The sequence below is a fragment of the Saccoglossus kowalevskii genome, chromosome 3 (assembly GCF_978046115.1).
Source record: "Saccoglossus kowalevskii chromosome 3, keSacKowa6.1, whole genome shotgun sequence".
NCBI lineage: Eukaryota > Metazoa > Hemichordata > Enteropneusta > Harrimaniidae > Saccoglossus > Saccoglossus kowalevskii.
The window spans coordinates 36,988,080-37,007,176 of NC_140643.1; the positions used below are offsets into that span (position 1 = coordinate 36,988,080).

The following is a 19,097-nucleotide window of genomic DNA, read 5'->3' on the forward strand; positions in this document are numbered from 1 at the left end:
ATTTCTTAAAATAAATGATTTATGTAAAAATTCCCCTAAAAGTTTTATTATATTTCTGTCATTACTTTTCATTAAATATGTGAATTTTTGCAGGTTGGTAATGATTTCTTTGGGGAGTAAAATATTGGAAATAAAATCATGTTATGAATTATAGCGCCATCTAGTGGCGGACTTGAGATAGGGTCAAGGGTCAATAAAATGGCGGGCTTGTTGTTCACTTGCACTATAGTGTATGTGAGTTTCATTGGTTAAATCCAGCTTCATCTGGTGACATCAGATGTAACAGTCCCTATCTGCAACAGTGTTTGAGAGATGACAATTATGCATATTAACACCCGTTTGACAAAACAAAAAATGGCATTGATATTATCTTTGATGAAGTTCAGATTTCGGGTGAGATGAACACCCAGGTCTTTAACCTATGAAACTCTGGATAAAGTTTTGACAGAGGGTGAGTAGTTAAAGATAATTGTTGATTTCTTGTTTGTTTTGTGGAATGTATTAACCCTTTGACTGAAGTTCCCATGCTCTATATTAATTACTCCTCCATATTATGGCATTATCAATACCAGTGGATTTTATGACGTAATTCCTGCAGATTATTATTTATTATTTATCATCTAGGGCCCGTATATTAATCGACAAATTAAATTAATAACAATTCAATTGAACAATGTAATATTATATTATGGCGGGACTGGCATGATTAGGACAGGATGTGTTTAATGTTTTGTTCTGTCGTGTCTTTCCAACAAAGCAGTTACAGCATACATGCAGATTGGATGCGGGTAAGGCGAGACCAACGAATCGATAACACCCAAACAAAATATTAATTACAAATAGCAATAATAATTAAATTAAAAATGTTAGCACAGCAATGGTGTAAATATATTTGCATTAGTCTCATTAAGTAGGACCGACATTTTAATTACATATAACACAAATATAACAATGTTGGATATGCAATACTAGAGGAGGAGATGGAAGAGGCTGTTTGAATGGTCCGTTTGGTGAAATTTGATGCATTGGTAAAAGGAAATAATTGTTATAAAAAAATATACAAAATAACTAAATTAGTAATGCTTAAATTTAACGTAACAAAACATGTAAACAAAATTAGCACTATGAAATTTGGGGTTTTTGAACCCTGATACGCATCCAAACCAACCTACCAACTCATAAACATTCAGTTCCTGCTATGTAAAGATTAATATCGAGAATTATTTTCATCTTCTAGTTTTAATAAGGAAAAAACGACGCGTACCAACATGCTGATATCACTAACAAAATCTAGTCAAAACGGCGTCGTTCATGTTAACGTGGTCGATCGAAAAATCTGTGATATTTCTGATTCTTGGGAGTTTGTAACAGTTCAAGTCAACTATACAACTACTAATGACTTTATTCGATGCAAAAGTCTAAAACAATGATTCAATTTTTGTATATAAATGATGTTTTAGCACTGACTAGCGTACATTGTCATTTAAAAACGTCGCCATTTGCATTTATGATCAAAAAGAGCATCCATAAAAATCGCCCAATTTAACATTAATAAAATGCGGTGTGACAAATACCAAATCAGCCCACCAATTTTTAATGATATGTTTTGAATTATAAAATGTCAAAACCCAAGACAAATATTGGTTTCGTGCTGAGAAAAAAAGTAAATAAAATAGAGTTCATTTCAATCATACTTCCACATTAAGTGAGTGAGGGTGTGAAGCCCACCTCTCGTAAACCATACACACTTCTAAACCATTGTTTTTCTATTTACATACCCACTTCTAAACACAAGTGTTTTCAGCGAAAAAAAACAACACCCAACTTACAACTTTTGCAACCAGTGAGCGCATCCGGGCAATGCATTTTATTCAGCCTTTTCCGGTATTTGGCTTTGAATATAAAGACCTGTGAACAATTTGTTGCGAAAATGTATCGCTGCTGGTAAAATAGATGAATTAAATACAAACACAAACAAATCAATGACCATTTACTCTTGGCGCAACAAATGCATATTGGTAAATTTCAAACGAGCCAATCAACGAGCACAGTGTGGAGGTATGTAAATGTGTCGAAATGGATATAGTGCGAGTGGTTAGTGCTAGTAGCACTAATCCGAAAAAGGACTAGATCTAGTGCTAAAATGGCAAATTATGATGCCATATATGAACTAAATAAAAAATGTGTATACTGCTAATCTAAGTCCCGGGTCCCTGCAAAGCTCGGTGGATTTTGTGTGTACGGCACCCTGTGAATGGGCATGTTGCTTAGTACCACTGGGAACTAGACAGAAAATGAACCGTTGTCTGGTTGTCATGACATTGACCTTAGCGTACATAATCAACCAATGGTAAAAGTGGATTCACGCAATCCTGTTTTTACATTGTACCATGGAGGTACTGTCATGAATTTGTTTTCGCGTATCTGTTAATCGACTTAATTAGTTGATTATTAGCGAATTGCTGTGTTATGTCTGTCATCGTTTAGGCCTATTTGAAGTTTTGGACGGAACTTGGCTCAGTGATTTGGAACTAATTACCAGATAACCGTCGCTATTCTGACTATTAATTCTTACAGTTGGTATTCGTAGTTATTAATGTAGTGAACGATTAATCAAAAGATATGACGTATTCAGTACTTAGTGTGATTGGCTTTATGATTGAAGGTTACCCCTAGAGTCTTTTTACTGTTTTGTAATTGGTTAGAGTTTTGAAAATGAATAAAGAGAGTTTGAGTTGGTCTTGGCGAATACTCCACGATAGACGCGGTCGAGAGTCGAGTCCTGGAGAGACTCGGGGCGAGTGTTGACGCAGTCTAAGAGAGTGTTGGGTCAGCCTTGCGATAGTCTTGGGGATATTTCCCCAGGGCGCTGTGTCTTATAGAGTGCTCGATTGACCGACTAAGACAAGAGCTGAAACGTATTTCGTTGTGTGTGTCTTATTTGACTGTAAAGTTAAAGTGACTTTCCCGATCCCGTACCTCAAGGGGACGCGATAGAGAGATGAGACGAGATTCCCCCCTGACAAGTGTGGAGAACCCAGAGGAGAAGAATTTCTCCCCTGATAGTACTAAGGAAGAAGCCATGATCTATTGTTTTAGCTTTACCCTATGATCGTTTGTCAATGTTCGTTTATTTTGGCGTAATTTTTCGGACATTTCAATCTTTCCTGACGTCAAAAATAGTCTATTTAAGTTTTTATTCAAGAGCGTGTTTATTGTGACTAGTGTGAATGGGTAAGCTTCGTTTGGACAAAGCGCTGTTGTCACTATAAACAATGTTAAATTATTCTTCTAATGCTCAACTCATCTTTTGAAAACAACTATTTTTAAATTTGAAAAAAAAAAATCATGCCATTTCCCCATCAAAATCCAAGCCAAAAGATCGTACTACAAATCTCTTCCGTGTTGCGTTCAATAACATTAACATATTTAAATAATTACGGTTACTTTTAGTAACCGTGAAATAAGCTATCAGCTCTGGTGAGCTATGGTGATTTGAACACATTGGCATCATCCAGCATTTTGATTGGTTAATTAGCAATTTGACCTCAACTTATGCAAGAGAAACATGGCGGACACCATACAGCATAGAGCGATTATATGCGATCGAAATCATTTGCTTACGATGAAACTAAGTTGAATTTTATTTGAATTTCATAACAATTTAAATTCATTTAAAATATACTTTCGTTACCAATAAAATAAAAACAAATGTATTTGATAAATGACACTGGGCGACATTGTAATGAAATTTCAGGCGGTCTACTTCTTATTTCATCAAGAATTATTAATTATTGTTAATTCTGCAATAGTTTTTTTTTCTTCTTGGGTGGCCCAACTGATGGCGTTGGAAGTCTACGTAGTTGGATACTTAAAATATTTAATGATTATTTTTTGAAATTTTGAACCCCAAATGAGCTCCACCAGCCGTGAAATCCTGAGGGCGATTTTTCGGATGGGCGAATTTACGGTAGAATCCGGTATTATATAAAGAAAGTATTATTATGAACATCTCGCGCATATTGCCAATGTTTTATACTGTTTGTAGTTTGCATATGAAAGTGGTTGTCGATGCCCCTCCTATTATTCGACATCGTTGACAATGCAATAACAATGCCACTCGCACTGTGCACATTTTAGCACTAGACCTAGTGCCATTTTAGCACTAGATCTAGTGCCATTTTAGTATTTATAAAGATGCCTTTGTTGCGCCGAGAGTAAATGTCAAGAAAAATAAAGTAAATACAAAAATATAGCTGCATAGCAGCTATTAACGGTTTTCAAATAAAGGGCCATAATACCATTGAATTTGAAAAAAAAGTTTTGAAGATTTGATTTGTGCAAACTTTATACATGTTGGTTACAAGATGGTCTTGTCCAATGCCCTCACTATAGCGTTATTTCCATGTCTCTAACTTCAATAGTGCTCGAGATATTATAGATATCAGGGATCTGCCCACGCTGGTCGGCGCTGGTCGCATGCGACCAGTACTCAGAATTTGCAACCATCACAAAAAGTACGTGACCAGCACTATTGTTCTCAAAACTTGCATGTCACTGCGTGCCGGCCAAGTGATATCCCATCCCAAGTGATTAACACAACGGCTATTTTGAGTGACGGTCGCGTCGTACATGAAATAAAAACAGTCTTGTCGATTTAATTGAAACATTTAGCACCTCTTTTATTAGTTGTGAAATCAAAAGAGAACAAAATGCATGTAACACACCATTTCCCGATTGCCTAGCAAGAGAGAAGTACTGTCTGATTGCCAAACTTTACTTAGTAAACTGTTCCCGAGTCTTTGTTGCTTTTATACAACCAGCATGTCGTTACTGAAGTTCATCACCTCTACAAAGCGTAAGAGTACCGTTGCTTCCGATAAAGAGAATGCTGTGCCGACACCAAAGAAATCCAGAGTGGAAAGTAACGACAAACCATCATCTCCACGTAGAGCCCAAGCTTCGAACTTTCGCAATGAGTGGATCACTGGTCGCATATCATGTTTGTACTTTCACCAAGGCGATGGAATGTATTGCAAGTTATGTCAGAAGTTTAATATGTTGCCGAATGATCGTGACATATGGAATAAAACGCCATGTAAACGACTGAGATTAGGCAGCATCAAAGACCATGAGCAGACAGCAGCACACCACGAAGCTACGAGACGGGAACTGACTTCTATTTCCAGTCAAAATATTGCCGAGGTTATACAGCCAGAAGTAAACAATGACGCCATAACATCCGCTTTTCAAGTGCTGTATTTTTTAGCAAAGCGAAGAATACCACATACGACTAACTTTGAACCGATGTTGGATCTATTAACGCAGCTTGGTATGTCCGTGAAAGACGATCTTCACGTCAGTAAAAATGCAACATATTGTAGTGACAAGTCGATTCAAGAAATGACCGGCATTCTTTCGTCTGTACTTGAGAGTGAAACCATCGACGTACTTGTCGTGTTAAGCAATTTGATCGTTATTATTGAAAACACTGATTATTGTATTATCGAAGTTTCTTAAATACTGTACTTTATATATTTGATTACATGTACCATTTTTGCTTTAAACCACGTCTATAAATAGACATGTTGGTGACACAAGTGCGAACATGATAGAAAACACCACTTTATTACGCATTTCTATAATGGTAACTTTCGAACAATGAGGGACATTCCCGCCTAGGGTTCAGAATCCCACCGATCCTATAAATAGGACGCGCAAGTGTTTTAGCGCCAGTCTTTACCGCGTTGTTGTGTTCAACAGTTATTTTCATATCTCTTTATGGTAAATTCTCCGGTGTATCAGTGGATATACTGTATTGATGTAATAAACTACTTTTACGTGTTTATTACTTACGTATTCGTTTCCTATGATTGATTTGTTTGCATAGCCTGGCATTTCTTACTTATTTTGAATATAACCCAGTCACGAATCATAACCCCACAGTACTCAAGAAGTCAGATTTTTTTGGGATCATGCTCGACAAAACAACTGATGTCAGTGTCAACGAACAATTAACTTTAAATTGCAGATATATAACACCAGATGGCAATTTAACAGTCAAGTTCTTGAAAATGATTGAACCCCTGAAGCCCGATGACGACAACAATCAGAGAGTAACACTCGGAGCTGAAACAATAACACGACACATTACAGCGTACTTGGAAGAGAAGGGACTAGATTATAAAAGGCTTGTTGGTATTGGAACAGACGGTGCAGCCGTGATGATGGGAAAGCGATCCAGTGTGGTAAAACGGCTACAAGAGTTAGCAACGAAAGCGATTGGAATTCATTGTTGTGCCCACAGGCTACAATTGGCATCGTCACAGGCAACGAACGCAGTCCCCTACGTCAAACGGTTTACTTCGATTTTGCGACAGTTTTATGACTTTTTCAACAACAGTCTAGTTCGTATGGCAGGGCTTCACGCAATTCAAACTGCGTTGCATGAAAAAGAATTAAAGCCAGTGGAGCCATCATCGACAAGGTGGCTGAGTATTGAGATGAGCGTGACCAGACTAAAAAACACATTTATTAGCGTGTTATTAAGCTTGGACAGAGAAGGTGAAGAACGGGGTGAAGCTAAGGCCGTTGGTTTGAAAAACTTGATGATGTCGTGGAGGTTTGTTGCTACAATGTTACTACTCTGCGACTTGCTCCCAAATGTCAACAAGCTGTCACGAGCCTTCCAAGATAGCGAGTTTGAACTCAGTGCAATGAAGCCATTGATCGCATCGACTGTGTCAACGATATCGGCCATGGAGTCCAGTGATGGTGAAAATTTGGAACAGCTACCAGTATTTATTAACAAGCTTTGAGATGTTGACATTACTATAAATAAACGTGCGGACGACGATGATTTTTTTCAACGCCACATCAGAAGCAAGTATATATCAGTTTTAGTCAACAACATCGAGCAGCGCTTTCCAGAAGAAGACACTGGAATTCTCACCCACTTCATTATTTTTGACCCACACAAACTCGCCAATGCTGATCAGCCAACCTACAGAAATGATGAAATACGAGCGCTGTATGGCCATTTTTTTCTCATTGAAAACCAGTCAGACAAAACAGCAGACAGCGTCAACGAGTGGACCAACTTCAAAAATTACGCAGAAGACGCAATTTTGAAACAACCACACTTAGATTCAGGAGTTTTTGTTCAATCGTTGTGTACTACGTGAGATTACCACGTAATCGTCTCAGTCAAAGAAGTCTGGATAGCCTAGTGCGCATAGCCATCGACGGGCCAATCACGAAAAACTACAACTATTCAGCTGCTGTTACATTGTGGGCTGAGATAAAAAAAACGCCGTATTTTTCATAAGTATCACGGACTTTACCTAGTGAACCACTTAAATTCAGGACTCGTGTCACTATTTTGTCAGGAATTGTCAACAATTTAATGAAATTGATTTTACTGCAAATGTGTTTTTTTTATCTGGTCGGACTATTACTAAAAAAAGTAAATACAAAGAAAAAAATAATTAATTTATTTCCTGTTATTTATTGAATCTGAGCACAACCAGTCAACTCACTCACTGTATTTCTAATGCCAACGTTTCCACTATAGTAAAGAAATGAGCAATAAGTTGACATTTTGTTACCAGCCGACAGAACTGTATTTTAAAAATCTCATAGTTTTTGTTATGTAATGAAAAATAAATAACACAATGATATGACACATTTCTTCTGTAGCTTGTATCTTCTGTACAAAAGCAGTACTCAACACCCAAAACAATATGGATATTTCCAGGGTCTGTCAACCTTATGAATATTAATTAGCTCATGAATATTAATGAGCGACCAGCACTCCCAAAGAGCTGGGCAAATCCCTGGATATTGCATATTTAATGAGTTCTAGGACCATATATGTTCATTGAACCTGTTAGCAAATTTTTTTGTCCAATGCCTTCAATATATTGTTGGTTTCATGTTTGTACATGCAATAGTGCTTGAAATATTGCAGAAATGCATATTTAATGAGATCTATGACCTCACATGAGAATTCCAGACCCTCAGAATTTGGTGTAATTAAGCACTTCCGGGTTTTATTAAATCCAAGATGGCGGCGGAACCGCGTGACTAATCGAAAATCTGAAACAGTCACTTTGTAGAGCGTGACATGTAGAATAGATAATAATGACCTTATGTGCTCATATGGTATATTAGTCGCATCTATGGTCGAATAGCTTTAAGACTGCACTGATAGCATGTCCCTAGCTGTAACAATGCTTGAGATATAACTGGGATGCATATTAATGAGGTCACATGTATAATCAACTGATATGTTTGTCTCTACTAATGGCTTTAATATCGCACTGGTTGCATATTCTTATCTGCAGTAGTGCTGTAGATATTATTGTTACACATATTGAGGTCACATGACTAACTATGACCAACCGAAATGTTTGTCACATATTTAATGAAGGACACATGACCATGTAATGTCATTTGATATCTTTGTCACATCTCTTGTCCAATAGCTTCAATACTATGCTGGTTTGTGTACCTATCTGTAATAGTGCTTGAGATATTACATCTATGCATATTTAATGACGTCACATGACCATATATGGTCATCTGATATGTTAGTCACATCTCTTGTCCCATAGCTTCAATGTTGCACCAGTTGCATGTTCTTATCTGTAACAGTGCTTGAGATATTACGTTATGCATATTTAATGAGGTCACATGACTGTTTGTTCATCTGATAACAGTTGGGCAATGTGTTTTACACAAGATAACAGTTGGATGGATTGTCTTTTGACACTAAATTGTAGTTATGTGGCAATATAATTGTGGCTTGACGACTGAGCTGTATTTTATCAGGCGTTGCCGAGCTGGTTCAATTTGTAGACTTATGGATAACGTCTCGTAGTATGTAACTCGTCAAACATCGTTTATTGTCAACTGACTAAAGTTTAGAACAATACAAAAAACTACACTCTTGAGCTCGTGAAAACTCCAAAAGAAGAACGTAATCGAACAGTAATAAAGTTGGCGCACTGAAACTGATAAGCAGCCTCTTTCTGGTACCGGTCTCTGATTGGTTATATTTATTGGTAATATTTAGCGTTCTTGCTACATGCAGCGACAATAATCATGCAAATTCACACCTAGTTACAGTAAATCATGTATGGTTACTATACATTTTTGCATGATTTTTTGTAGATTATATACATATGATGCAATACTTTTGGTTTTTGATGCACTTATCATGACCCTCCGGGAAATAGCAGCCCTGGAACTTAGCACTGAAGAAAACACTATTATGATGGAAGGGCAAAAGACTAGATCAGGTGTCAGATCTAGAGCTAACCTGGTGCCAGAGGATACTGCAGTAGAAGGAAGAGTGGCAGTAATGCCCCTGTGTCTGAGAATACTGAATGTCAAGAGGTGACAGTGACAACAAATTACAGTGATGCCCCGGTACCAGAGAATACTGAATCTCCAAAAGTGACAAATAATGACAGTGATACCCTTTTGCTAGAGGACACCGAGCCTCAAGAAGTGACAACAAATGACAGTGATGCCCCAGTGGCAGAAGCTACACTGCGTGAATTCCCCAAAGATAGTAGTGGGGATAATCCAGAGATAGACTACTCCTCCAAATCACACCTTTGTCTCTTATAATGAGTCAGAGGGAAATTATTAAAATATTGTAGAGATGGAAATTGATGAGTCAGATCGAATTGAGACAGAAGATGAACTGGAAGATCCTATAAATACAGAGGATGTGAATAGAGGGAAACAGCATGAGGTCAGGAATATGGATACAGGGGAACAGTCAGAGGATGAGGAGACAGGAGAGGAGTTGACAGAGGAAGACTACTGATGACCATGTATGGCCATGTGACCTCATTAATATGCATAGCTGTTATATCTCAAGCACTGTTCTAGATATAAACTTACAACCAGCACTATAATCTGGCATTGAACAACAAATGCATCGGAGGACCATATATGGTCATGTGACCTCATGCTTAACTTTGATATCTCATGCACTGTTGTAGATAGGGATATGAAATCAGTGCTATAGTGAAGAAAAGTGAAATTTGATCTAACTGAAATTTAAGATGACCATATATTGTGACCTTGTTAATGTACATAACTGTCATATCTCAATCACTATTTCAGATATAAACTGGCAACCAATAATATGATGAAGTCATTAGACAATGGATATGATAAATATATTCGATGACCACATATAGTTATGTGACATAATTAATATTCTTGTTTTGTTACATAAGCTTTTTTCTTGTTCGGGCTTCTGTAGCTATTACCCCCAGGTATTTCCTGATACAGATCATTCTCTTCTCCACATTTTTGCTTAGCCACACTTGGTGATTTGTTTGATGTATTGAGGATGTCATTCAAATATCATACTTTGTAGTTGATTGGATGGTGGGCAGTTATGCATTAATCTGGTTTGCCCATTTTCCCCGCGGAAAATAAATTAAAAGACATTTATCTTTTACATCTTGTGTTTAGGCAGGTTCTGCCCGGTAGCCAGTCTGATAACTCACTGGGTGTGTTTTGAGGTAATTTAGTTAATTCTGAATAGTTACCCAGTATCGTAAACACACCTAAATATAGGCGGAACCCCCTCCTCTCACTCATATTAAAATTGTTTTCTGGTGAGCAATCCATTGTTTGGTGTGAATTATAGCAAGTTATAGGGCAAGTATGTTCGGGTCGTATTGTTATTATAAGAACTAACTTAAGAGTTCTATTTCATCGCAATTTGTAGTTTCAGTGCCAAGTGACCGTAATTGTGGGCAGATAACGACATAAGCCACAACAAAGTGGAAGTGTATTCATTCACATCACAGTGCAGTATACATATTCATTTAATACATATCACATGACAGCGATGTACTATTTAAACATCTTCATTTATGTAGCGGTTCCTACCATACCAAGATGTTCTATTAACTTTTAACTGCTTGCTTTATTAATTGTTTGTTATAATACGCTTTTTCTTCAAGGTGTATCCAAAGATTTCATCTGTCATCACAAGTGTTTGTTTTTTCCCGAGAATACAAATGTTTGTCGAAATTACTCATAGGAAACCTTTTGCATATTGCATGAAGTATATTGTATATTATGCGTGAAACAGTATTTTAATCCAAACTTTATTTTTAAAATTGTTTTCCTATCATTGCTGTTTTAAATTCAAATTTAGAAAAGAGAATGACTTGCCACCAGACTGAAGAACCTGCGTTGATTTTCTCAATTAAGTAATCAATCCAATAAGAAATATATAAGAAGTGAAGTTTTATTCAACCTCAAAACGCATGTGTAGATTTGGTAATGTGCAAAACTTATGACAGAGATCTTCATTCTCAATCTCAGTCGCTAATGCATGTTGGAGTACATCTTCATTTACTAGGGGTGTCACAACACACACCAATTATGGCCATGTATAGCGAGTTAGGCAGATACCCCTTAGACGTATTTATAAAAAAACAAATAATTAAATATTACAATCGGGCCATGAATTCTAATAATGCGTTACTCAAGGAAGCTTTTGTGGTTAACCAAAACATTAAAAGTAAATGGTATCTAGAAGTAACATCATTATTAAACAATATCCAACAATATCATTCAGTTAACAACTGTGATAAATTAACCTCGGCACAAATGAAACAAATTGATTTGGATCAAGGATTTATTTCTAACAAGATGGAAAGGTGAGGTCCATAATGATAATTAACCGCACCAAAGCAAATGAGAAAAACAAACTGAGAACATATCGGCTAATCAAACCTTGAGCCATATTTAGTCAAGCTAAAAAACTTTAAACAGCGTAGTGTGCTTACCAAATAGTCTCAAAATTGAAATGGGTAGTCATAAAAAAATCCCATTAAACAACAGGGTTTGTGACATGTGTAACAAAGGTCTAATCGAGGATGAAATGCATTTTCTGCTGGAATGCAACAAATATAATGAGTTGCGTACTAAACTGTTCAATAAAGCTAAGGATATGGTCACAGCATTTGAAAATAAACCTGCAGAGAAAAAAATCATGGAATTGTTAAACAATGAAAACGTTATTATACCAGTAGCACAGTTCATAAGCAAAAGCTTCAAAGTCAGGAAGCAGGGTCTTACTTGACATCTTAATGCCTGTCAATTTAGTAATTTTTTATTAGTTAGGAATTTAGAGATTTTGTATTATTTAGTAATTTAGTGATTGTATTTGTTATTCAGTATATTGTGTTTTTGTTCTATTTTTATACCTATTTTTCTCCTTGTACTTTGTGACCATTTTCTTTCCCTCCAGGGATTGTGTATGAGTCAATAAGTAAATAAATCTCACATGCATGGTAGACCCTGGGGCATGTGCAAAGTGCAAGCGTGATGAATTAGAACTTCACTCCTCAACACACATCCAATGTTTCGGGCATGTTCAAGCTTTAAGAAGTAGATGTTCACTCTCGATCAAAATGGATTTGTAGATTCAGATAAGTGAAGGCATGATTGAATACATCTTCACCTACAACATACATGCATTTTGTTCAAGGATGTGCCTGTTCGACAGAAGAGAGCTTCACCTTTTAGATTCATCTGTAGATTCAGAGATATGCATGCCCGATGGAGTAGAGCTTCACCCTGAAGTTGAATACATAAATTCTGGTTTGTGTAAGCCTGACGACGCACATCTTCACACTCAATGCATCTTAAGCTTGATGGTATAGATCTCCACACAGTGGGTCAGGCATGTGCATGCATAAAGGAGTAGATCTTCACTCGCACACACATTAATATACTGAGGCATGTGCAAGCCAAGCCGATTGCAGTAGAACTTCACCCTCGTTGTGCAATTGTAGATTCAGGAATGTGCAAACATACATACATGTCTGGCTTGTATAAGCCCTAAAACGCAAATCTTCACTCTCAACACACATGTGTATATTCAGGCAAGTGCAAGCCTGTTATTCTAATTGTTAAATAACTTAATAAACACTCACACACTTTTTCCCCAATTTCAAACCTTTTATTGAATTTAACGTTCCGATGAAAGTCATATTTCCGATTCCATATAACTCAACAGTACATGTCTCGAATAATTTTATATCAGAACCCTAGAATCTCCAAATCACAACATAATGACAAAATCATTCTAAAACTTATAACACCAAAATAATAATTAAGATGATTAATCTTAGGCGACCAAATTCCCATAGGACTTCAAATTGATAACATGTAATCAGTAGGTCTGCTTGGCCCCTGGACACTCTTAATTGCACCTGTAAGGTCGAAGAAAATAACGTATTTAATTTATAATGCTTAAATTGTTTGTGTAGCTGCAGGTTCTTTGTTTGTTCTCACTGTCCGTATTATTATTATTATTATTATTATTATTATTATTATTGATCACTTCGTCAAAAAATTTAACTAATGAATTTTCACACGAAAAGTGCTTGAAGTTATTCACATTTTTGTGGGTTTTAAAAGAAATTGTATCAAAGATTAAAAAATTGTAGGCATTTTCTAAACTTGACATGGAGAACAAGCAGTCAATTAGATTGTAAGAGAGATTTGCATCTGGTTGCAAAACAGCAATTATTGACGTACATGTTTTCTCGGAAGAACCAATCGATTAGTTTTGAGGAGAGACTTGCATCTAGATGCTATATAACAATTATTTTGGCAGTGCATTTGATTTTCGGGACTGTCCTTCACTAACCAAATGATTAGATTGTGAGAGGGGAACTAGATTTGGTTGTTATAAAATAATATATAACAATATGGTAGAATTATTTAAAATTAAGTACTTTGTAGATTTGCACTCTCAGAGTGCCTTCTCATTAAATTTATTTTCCTGCCACTACCTAGTAACCAACAGAGACTATTCATAATTTAGCTTCAGTACAATAACATACAATATCAATTTTATGTAAAGGGTGTGTCAATTTAGGTTGTATTCAAGTTGTTTGTTTTATTATGAACCATACTGGGCTTGCCAAAACAATCTCTACTTAATACAGAATAAACAAACTTACACTTCTTCGTTTACTTTCCAGCTTTCTCCAAACTGAATAGCGTCATTAGTACTAGTACCATCAGGCTTCTTGAAGTCATTATGCTTGTCACCATCAGCATCTCCCATCAGACCACAGAGTTTGCCGTTGTAATCAAAACCAGAGAATGACGCTTCTAAAATATGTTTTCGCATTGTCCATGTCAGAGTGTATGTTGTATCCTTGGTTGTGAATGTCAGTGTAATCACGCTATCTTTTTCCTGAATCTGTATAGCAGTTGAATCCACATGTCCATCACCTGTACTTCCCTATATATCAATATATGCTAAAATGTTAGGTATTGTGAACAGTACTACATGTGAATGTGGTCAATATAGTAGATAGTCAAATGTATGTATGTGTTAGCTATACAATATTAATCAACATACTTACTTTGACTACATCCATGCCATTAACAATAGCATACTGGTCTCTGACAGTAACTTTGAAAGATACTGTCCTTGTTTTGAATAGTTCAATATCATCTCTTTTTTCAACCTTAGTTTTGACTTCAAAATCAGGGTGTGTGGTGCAGTCTTTGAAAAATGTATACCAGCATGCACCTTGAAAACTGTATCGACGTCCATCGAATGTTGTCATATGTGGATCACCTGATGCAACTGCTCTCGCTTCTGACATGTATAAAGGATATGATTTTAATTTTGGGAATGTACTGACATTGTCTGCCTGCAAACATCGACAAATAACATGTAACATCCAAAAAAATCTTAATTTTCTTTTTCTTTTTTAATTTTTGTGCCAGGCGACAGTTCTGGACATTGAGTATCACTGTTGTCTCTCCTGACATTTATTTGTGTGTGCAAATTACAAGTGCTAGTGCTGACACATAGTGCATTTTGCCACAGAAGTCATATTCATGTTTGGGACTACATGACAGGGCTGTGTGACCATCTCTCTGTCAAATGGCATTTTTTAATGCGCTATCCTGGCGTCAACCAGGCTCGGTCAAACACAAGCACCTGCGGACCTTAACCAAAGTTCCCCCAAAGTCGCATTCGTTAGTGAATGAATCTCGGCCAGTGGAATTGGCCTTCCCATTGAGTCTGTGGCACACTCACCCAGGGTAGAGGCCGACCCTTTGATGTTCAGGCTAAGGTAGGATTTAAACTTGGGTCTACCGATCATGAGTCTGATGCGACAACCTTAATTAACTCTTATTTAACTGAGACTCCAAAACAAAGTTATACCACAAATTTAGTGAGTTTCAAGTGTATTTACCTGTAGCCCAATCCTGAGTTGTATGTTGTCAAAGCATACATCTATTACATAACTTGTTATAGAAGGACAATGGGCCAATGACCTGTAGATATCACACCCGGGTTATGTATGTATCATTGTGAATTACATGATGTAATTCATTCATTCACTCATAGACCCTCTAAAAGAGAGGGTCTATGATTCACTAAACACCTCAGCTCATTCAGTAGAACGTAAATGCTGAAGAAAAACGTAAAAAATTACTGGTATATGAGAAGAATAGCAACAAGCTAAATATTTGTATTACCTGCCTTAGACATTTACTAGAGGCTCGACCTCAAACAGGCTATTACCGGTACCTACTGTTACTGCCATACATTAACTATCAAAAAATGTGAAGCCATATTGAAATGAGTTCTTGAGTAGAGAAATTCACAAATAGATATCTACATAGAGAAACGCGTCATGGTGTGTTAACCAATAGCCCAAGGTTTTTTATGACACAGTGTTAGTACAAGTAGTCAAGGGAATGGGACCTGAGGTTTATGCTGCCAACAACTCATACATGATCTCTACATCATAAACATTAATACAGCATGAAGTTGTAAGCAATGCAATTACTGACAATGATTCTAATTTTCCTTGTTTTGAAGTGTCACTGTTATCAAAAATTATTTACAGTTGTAGCTATATTTTGAAAGATTGTATTAATGATATTTTGTGAGGACATTTGGTTCAGTGTAAGCTTTATATTTATTCTAAACTTGACATTATTTTTTAGAAATAGGAATTAACATAACACCTTTTATGTGCATTATTTATTGTTCATGTTTATATAAACATCCACCGTCAATATGGGAAAAAACATGGGGTCAAGCAAAGAAAGACAATTTGGGTCATCACTGTTATTTGAACAATACACTCAGAAGGCATAGTTTCTATAGTTGCTGTTCGTTTTATTGGAGTGGCGCAGAAAGTGTTGAGTATGCTTAATTCAGAGGGAGAGATGTTAAATGGAAAATGTTAATAGACCAACAATTTGTACTGGATGGACAAATTAGCATGTACATATCAGAATTGTGGACAGTTCAGAGCAAACAAAATGCAAGCTTTCAGCCAGCGATGGAATCAATGAAACAATTGACTACGATGTCACATCCTGGGATGAATATACAAGACCAAAGAAGAGAGGCCAAGTCACCCTTTAATGTAGTATTTTTTTTTAATGTTGAGCGTATCACCCTCATTTAATGTATTGCAAACCGAAATGCCGAAAATAAGAATTTAAATTGGCAATTAAAACGGATATCACGAGATTGCCCATAGGAAATATATTAACCAGCATGGAGCCCAACGTGGCTGCTTGCAGTTACATTTAACAATTGATACCATCTGTAGAATGTTTGATACAGGAAAGATTTTATGTAAACAAAAACGTAAGCATAAGTAATTCCCTGTTGTTTGTTGAATTTCATTGCTGATAGCACTTGTCTCATTAGGATATACTGCTTGTATGGAAATACCTACCTACAGGGTAGAGGGTTTCAACATTGCCAATTCATAAGTACTTTCTGTCCCTGGCACAGATTGAGGGTTTCCAGAATTGTATTCTTCGTAGTTAATGATAAAATCGTCGGCTACAGCGATCGCAGACCAAGAAAGAGATATTGTTGTTGTTGTAAACCCTGTAACTTGCAGTGATGGTGCTGGTGCAGCTGTTGAACGAATCATAATTGTAATTAATATTTGAATAAGCAAGTCGATACATTCTGAAAACTGTTGATAAAGTAATACGAATATCACTTAGATAGATACTTACATGTCATTTGACTGACTGTACAGTTATTGAATGATAAATTGTGCCGGGGTTCAGATTTGTTATGACATGATTTGTCTCCGACACTGGAACATCTATGGAATGGAATAATCCAGTTTTCTATTCATAGAAGTATATGACGTAACTCTCAGCTCCAAGCACTGCAGTCCAAGAAACTGTTATTGATGTTGATGTAACATCTGTTATATGCAAAGTACTAGGAGGTGGCGGTGGTGTATCTGTTCAACAAATTAAATAAAAGATCATATATGTGTAACCACGTCGAGGCTTATGTACAATTGGTGTGATTCAGCTAGTTGAGGAATGTCCGTAAACGCTACTGGTTCATAGCAATAAAACGTCGCGATAGAGAAGTTTATACAGAACAGAATCAGCGAACTTCTTTGTATGGAGTCCGGTCAAACCCTGATGGCAGCCATGTTTGTTTTTATTATTAGAGAACGCTTACTCCATATTTGGAATTCGCAATTCCTAATATGGTAGGATGAAAATACCACGTAAAATCCCACAAAATTACGGCACGCTGTAACTTATGGCGTTACGGTGACAGATGTATAATAAAAAAAGATAAGCATAAGTAATTACCTGCTGTTTGTTGAATTTCATTGCTGATATCACTTGACACATCAGGATATACTGCTTGTACAAAATACAGTGTGGAGGGTTTCAACATTTCCAATTCATAAGTATTGGCTGTCCCTGGCACAGTTACGGATTGAGGCATTCCAGAGTTGTATTCTTCATATTTGATGATAAACGTTTCGGCTACAGGAAGCGAATTCCAACTAAGAGTTATTGTTGTTGCTCAACGTCTACTACTTGCACGTATGGTGCTGGTGCAACTGTAGACCGAAATATAATTGAAGTTAATATTTGAATAACTAAGTAGATACAATCTGAGAACTGTCGACACAGGGAGAGTTTGATGTGAAGGTAACACGAATATCACTTTAAGGGAAAAAAATTTAATTAGTATGTACTTACGTGTTAATTGACTGACCTCATTACTCAGAGGACCAGGTACACCAGCATACATTTCATGTATAGTTATTGGGTCATACATTGTACCAGGGTTCAGATTTGATATGACATAAGTTGTCCTTCCCGCGCTGATATTATCTTTGACATGCATTATTCCAGATTTGGATTCATAGAAGGTTAAGACGTAATTTTCAGCTTCAATAATCGTTTCCCAAAAAACCTTTATTGATGTTGCTGTGAAATCTGTTATTTGCAGAGTAGTTGGGACAAGTGCAGCTGTTGGGCGAAATAAATAAGAAAACATGCATGAGTTTGAAATTGAAGAGCCTCCGTAAACATGCTACTGGTATCATTTCATGACAAAACTCCACGATTTCACATCAAAGTTCTATAATTTCACGACAAAACTACCATGTCATGGCGAAGTTAATTATAGTTACGACAAAACCATATCATTTCACCACAAAACTGTAGTATTTCATAGAAAAAAATAATAATTTTAGGGCACAACTGCATAGTTATCATGACCAATCTCCATATTCTCTCATGGTATAACTACTCGTTTCGTGTGGCCTAGTCAAAGTGCAAATGTGCAAGCACAATGCAGAATAAACACATCTTCAGCCACATACAATACACCAACCGCGAAGATTGAAGTGAACTATTGAGTATAGTGGCCAGGGAGATTTCTTGGTAACATGACGTGCCTTATATAGAATAGCAGTAGTTTATTTTGCCAATACAGAAAATATCACCCCACTCAAACTCTTTGGCATTATGTATGCCAGTTTCCCATTTACTGCTGATCAATTTGTTCGTCTCGTGACTTGGAAACCTTTGATCCCCAACATATCAGAAACTACTACAGCTTTGCCGTCCAATTTCATAATTTTGCCGTTAAATAATACAGCCTTGCCGTAAAATTTTAGAGTCTCTCCGTCACATTGTGGGGCTTGCCATGAAATAATATAGTTGTGCCGTCAAATTTTGGAGTTTTGCTGCAAAATTGTACAGTTTTGCCGTGAAAT

The 19,097-nt window shown here is 36.6% G+C and overlaps 2 protein-coding genes across 2 annotated transcripts; one reads left to right on the forward strand and one right to left on the reverse strand.

Annotated features, from left to right (window-relative positions):
* Positions 1-5,975: 5,975 nt before the first annotated feature.
* LOC102804998 (zinc finger protein 862-like) lies at positions 5,976-6,818 on the forward strand. The gene has a single exon (XM_006824564.1). It carries the CDS (start codon positions 5,976-5,978, stop codon positions 6,816-6,818), a length of 843 nt encoding a protein of 280 aa, XP_006824627.1.
* A 6,166-nt stretch (positions 6,819-12,984) lies between these two features.
* LOC102804880 (BMP-binding endothelial regulator protein-like) lies at positions 12,985-17,591 on the reverse strand. Its single transcript, XM_006824563.3, has 5 exons — positions 17,071-17,591; positions 16,779-16,966; positions 14,427-14,665; positions 14,016-14,302; positions 12,985-13,259 (listed from the first exon to the last, which is right to left on the reverse strand). Exons 3-5 carry the CDS (start codon positions 14,631-14,633, stop codon positions 13,250-13,252), a joined length of 504 nt encoding a protein of 167 aa, XP_006824626.3. The 5' UTR covers positions 14,634-14,665; positions 16,779-16,966; positions 17,071-17,591; the 3' UTR covers positions 12,985-13,249.
* Between the last annotated feature and the right edge of the window lie 1,506 nt (positions 17,592-19,097).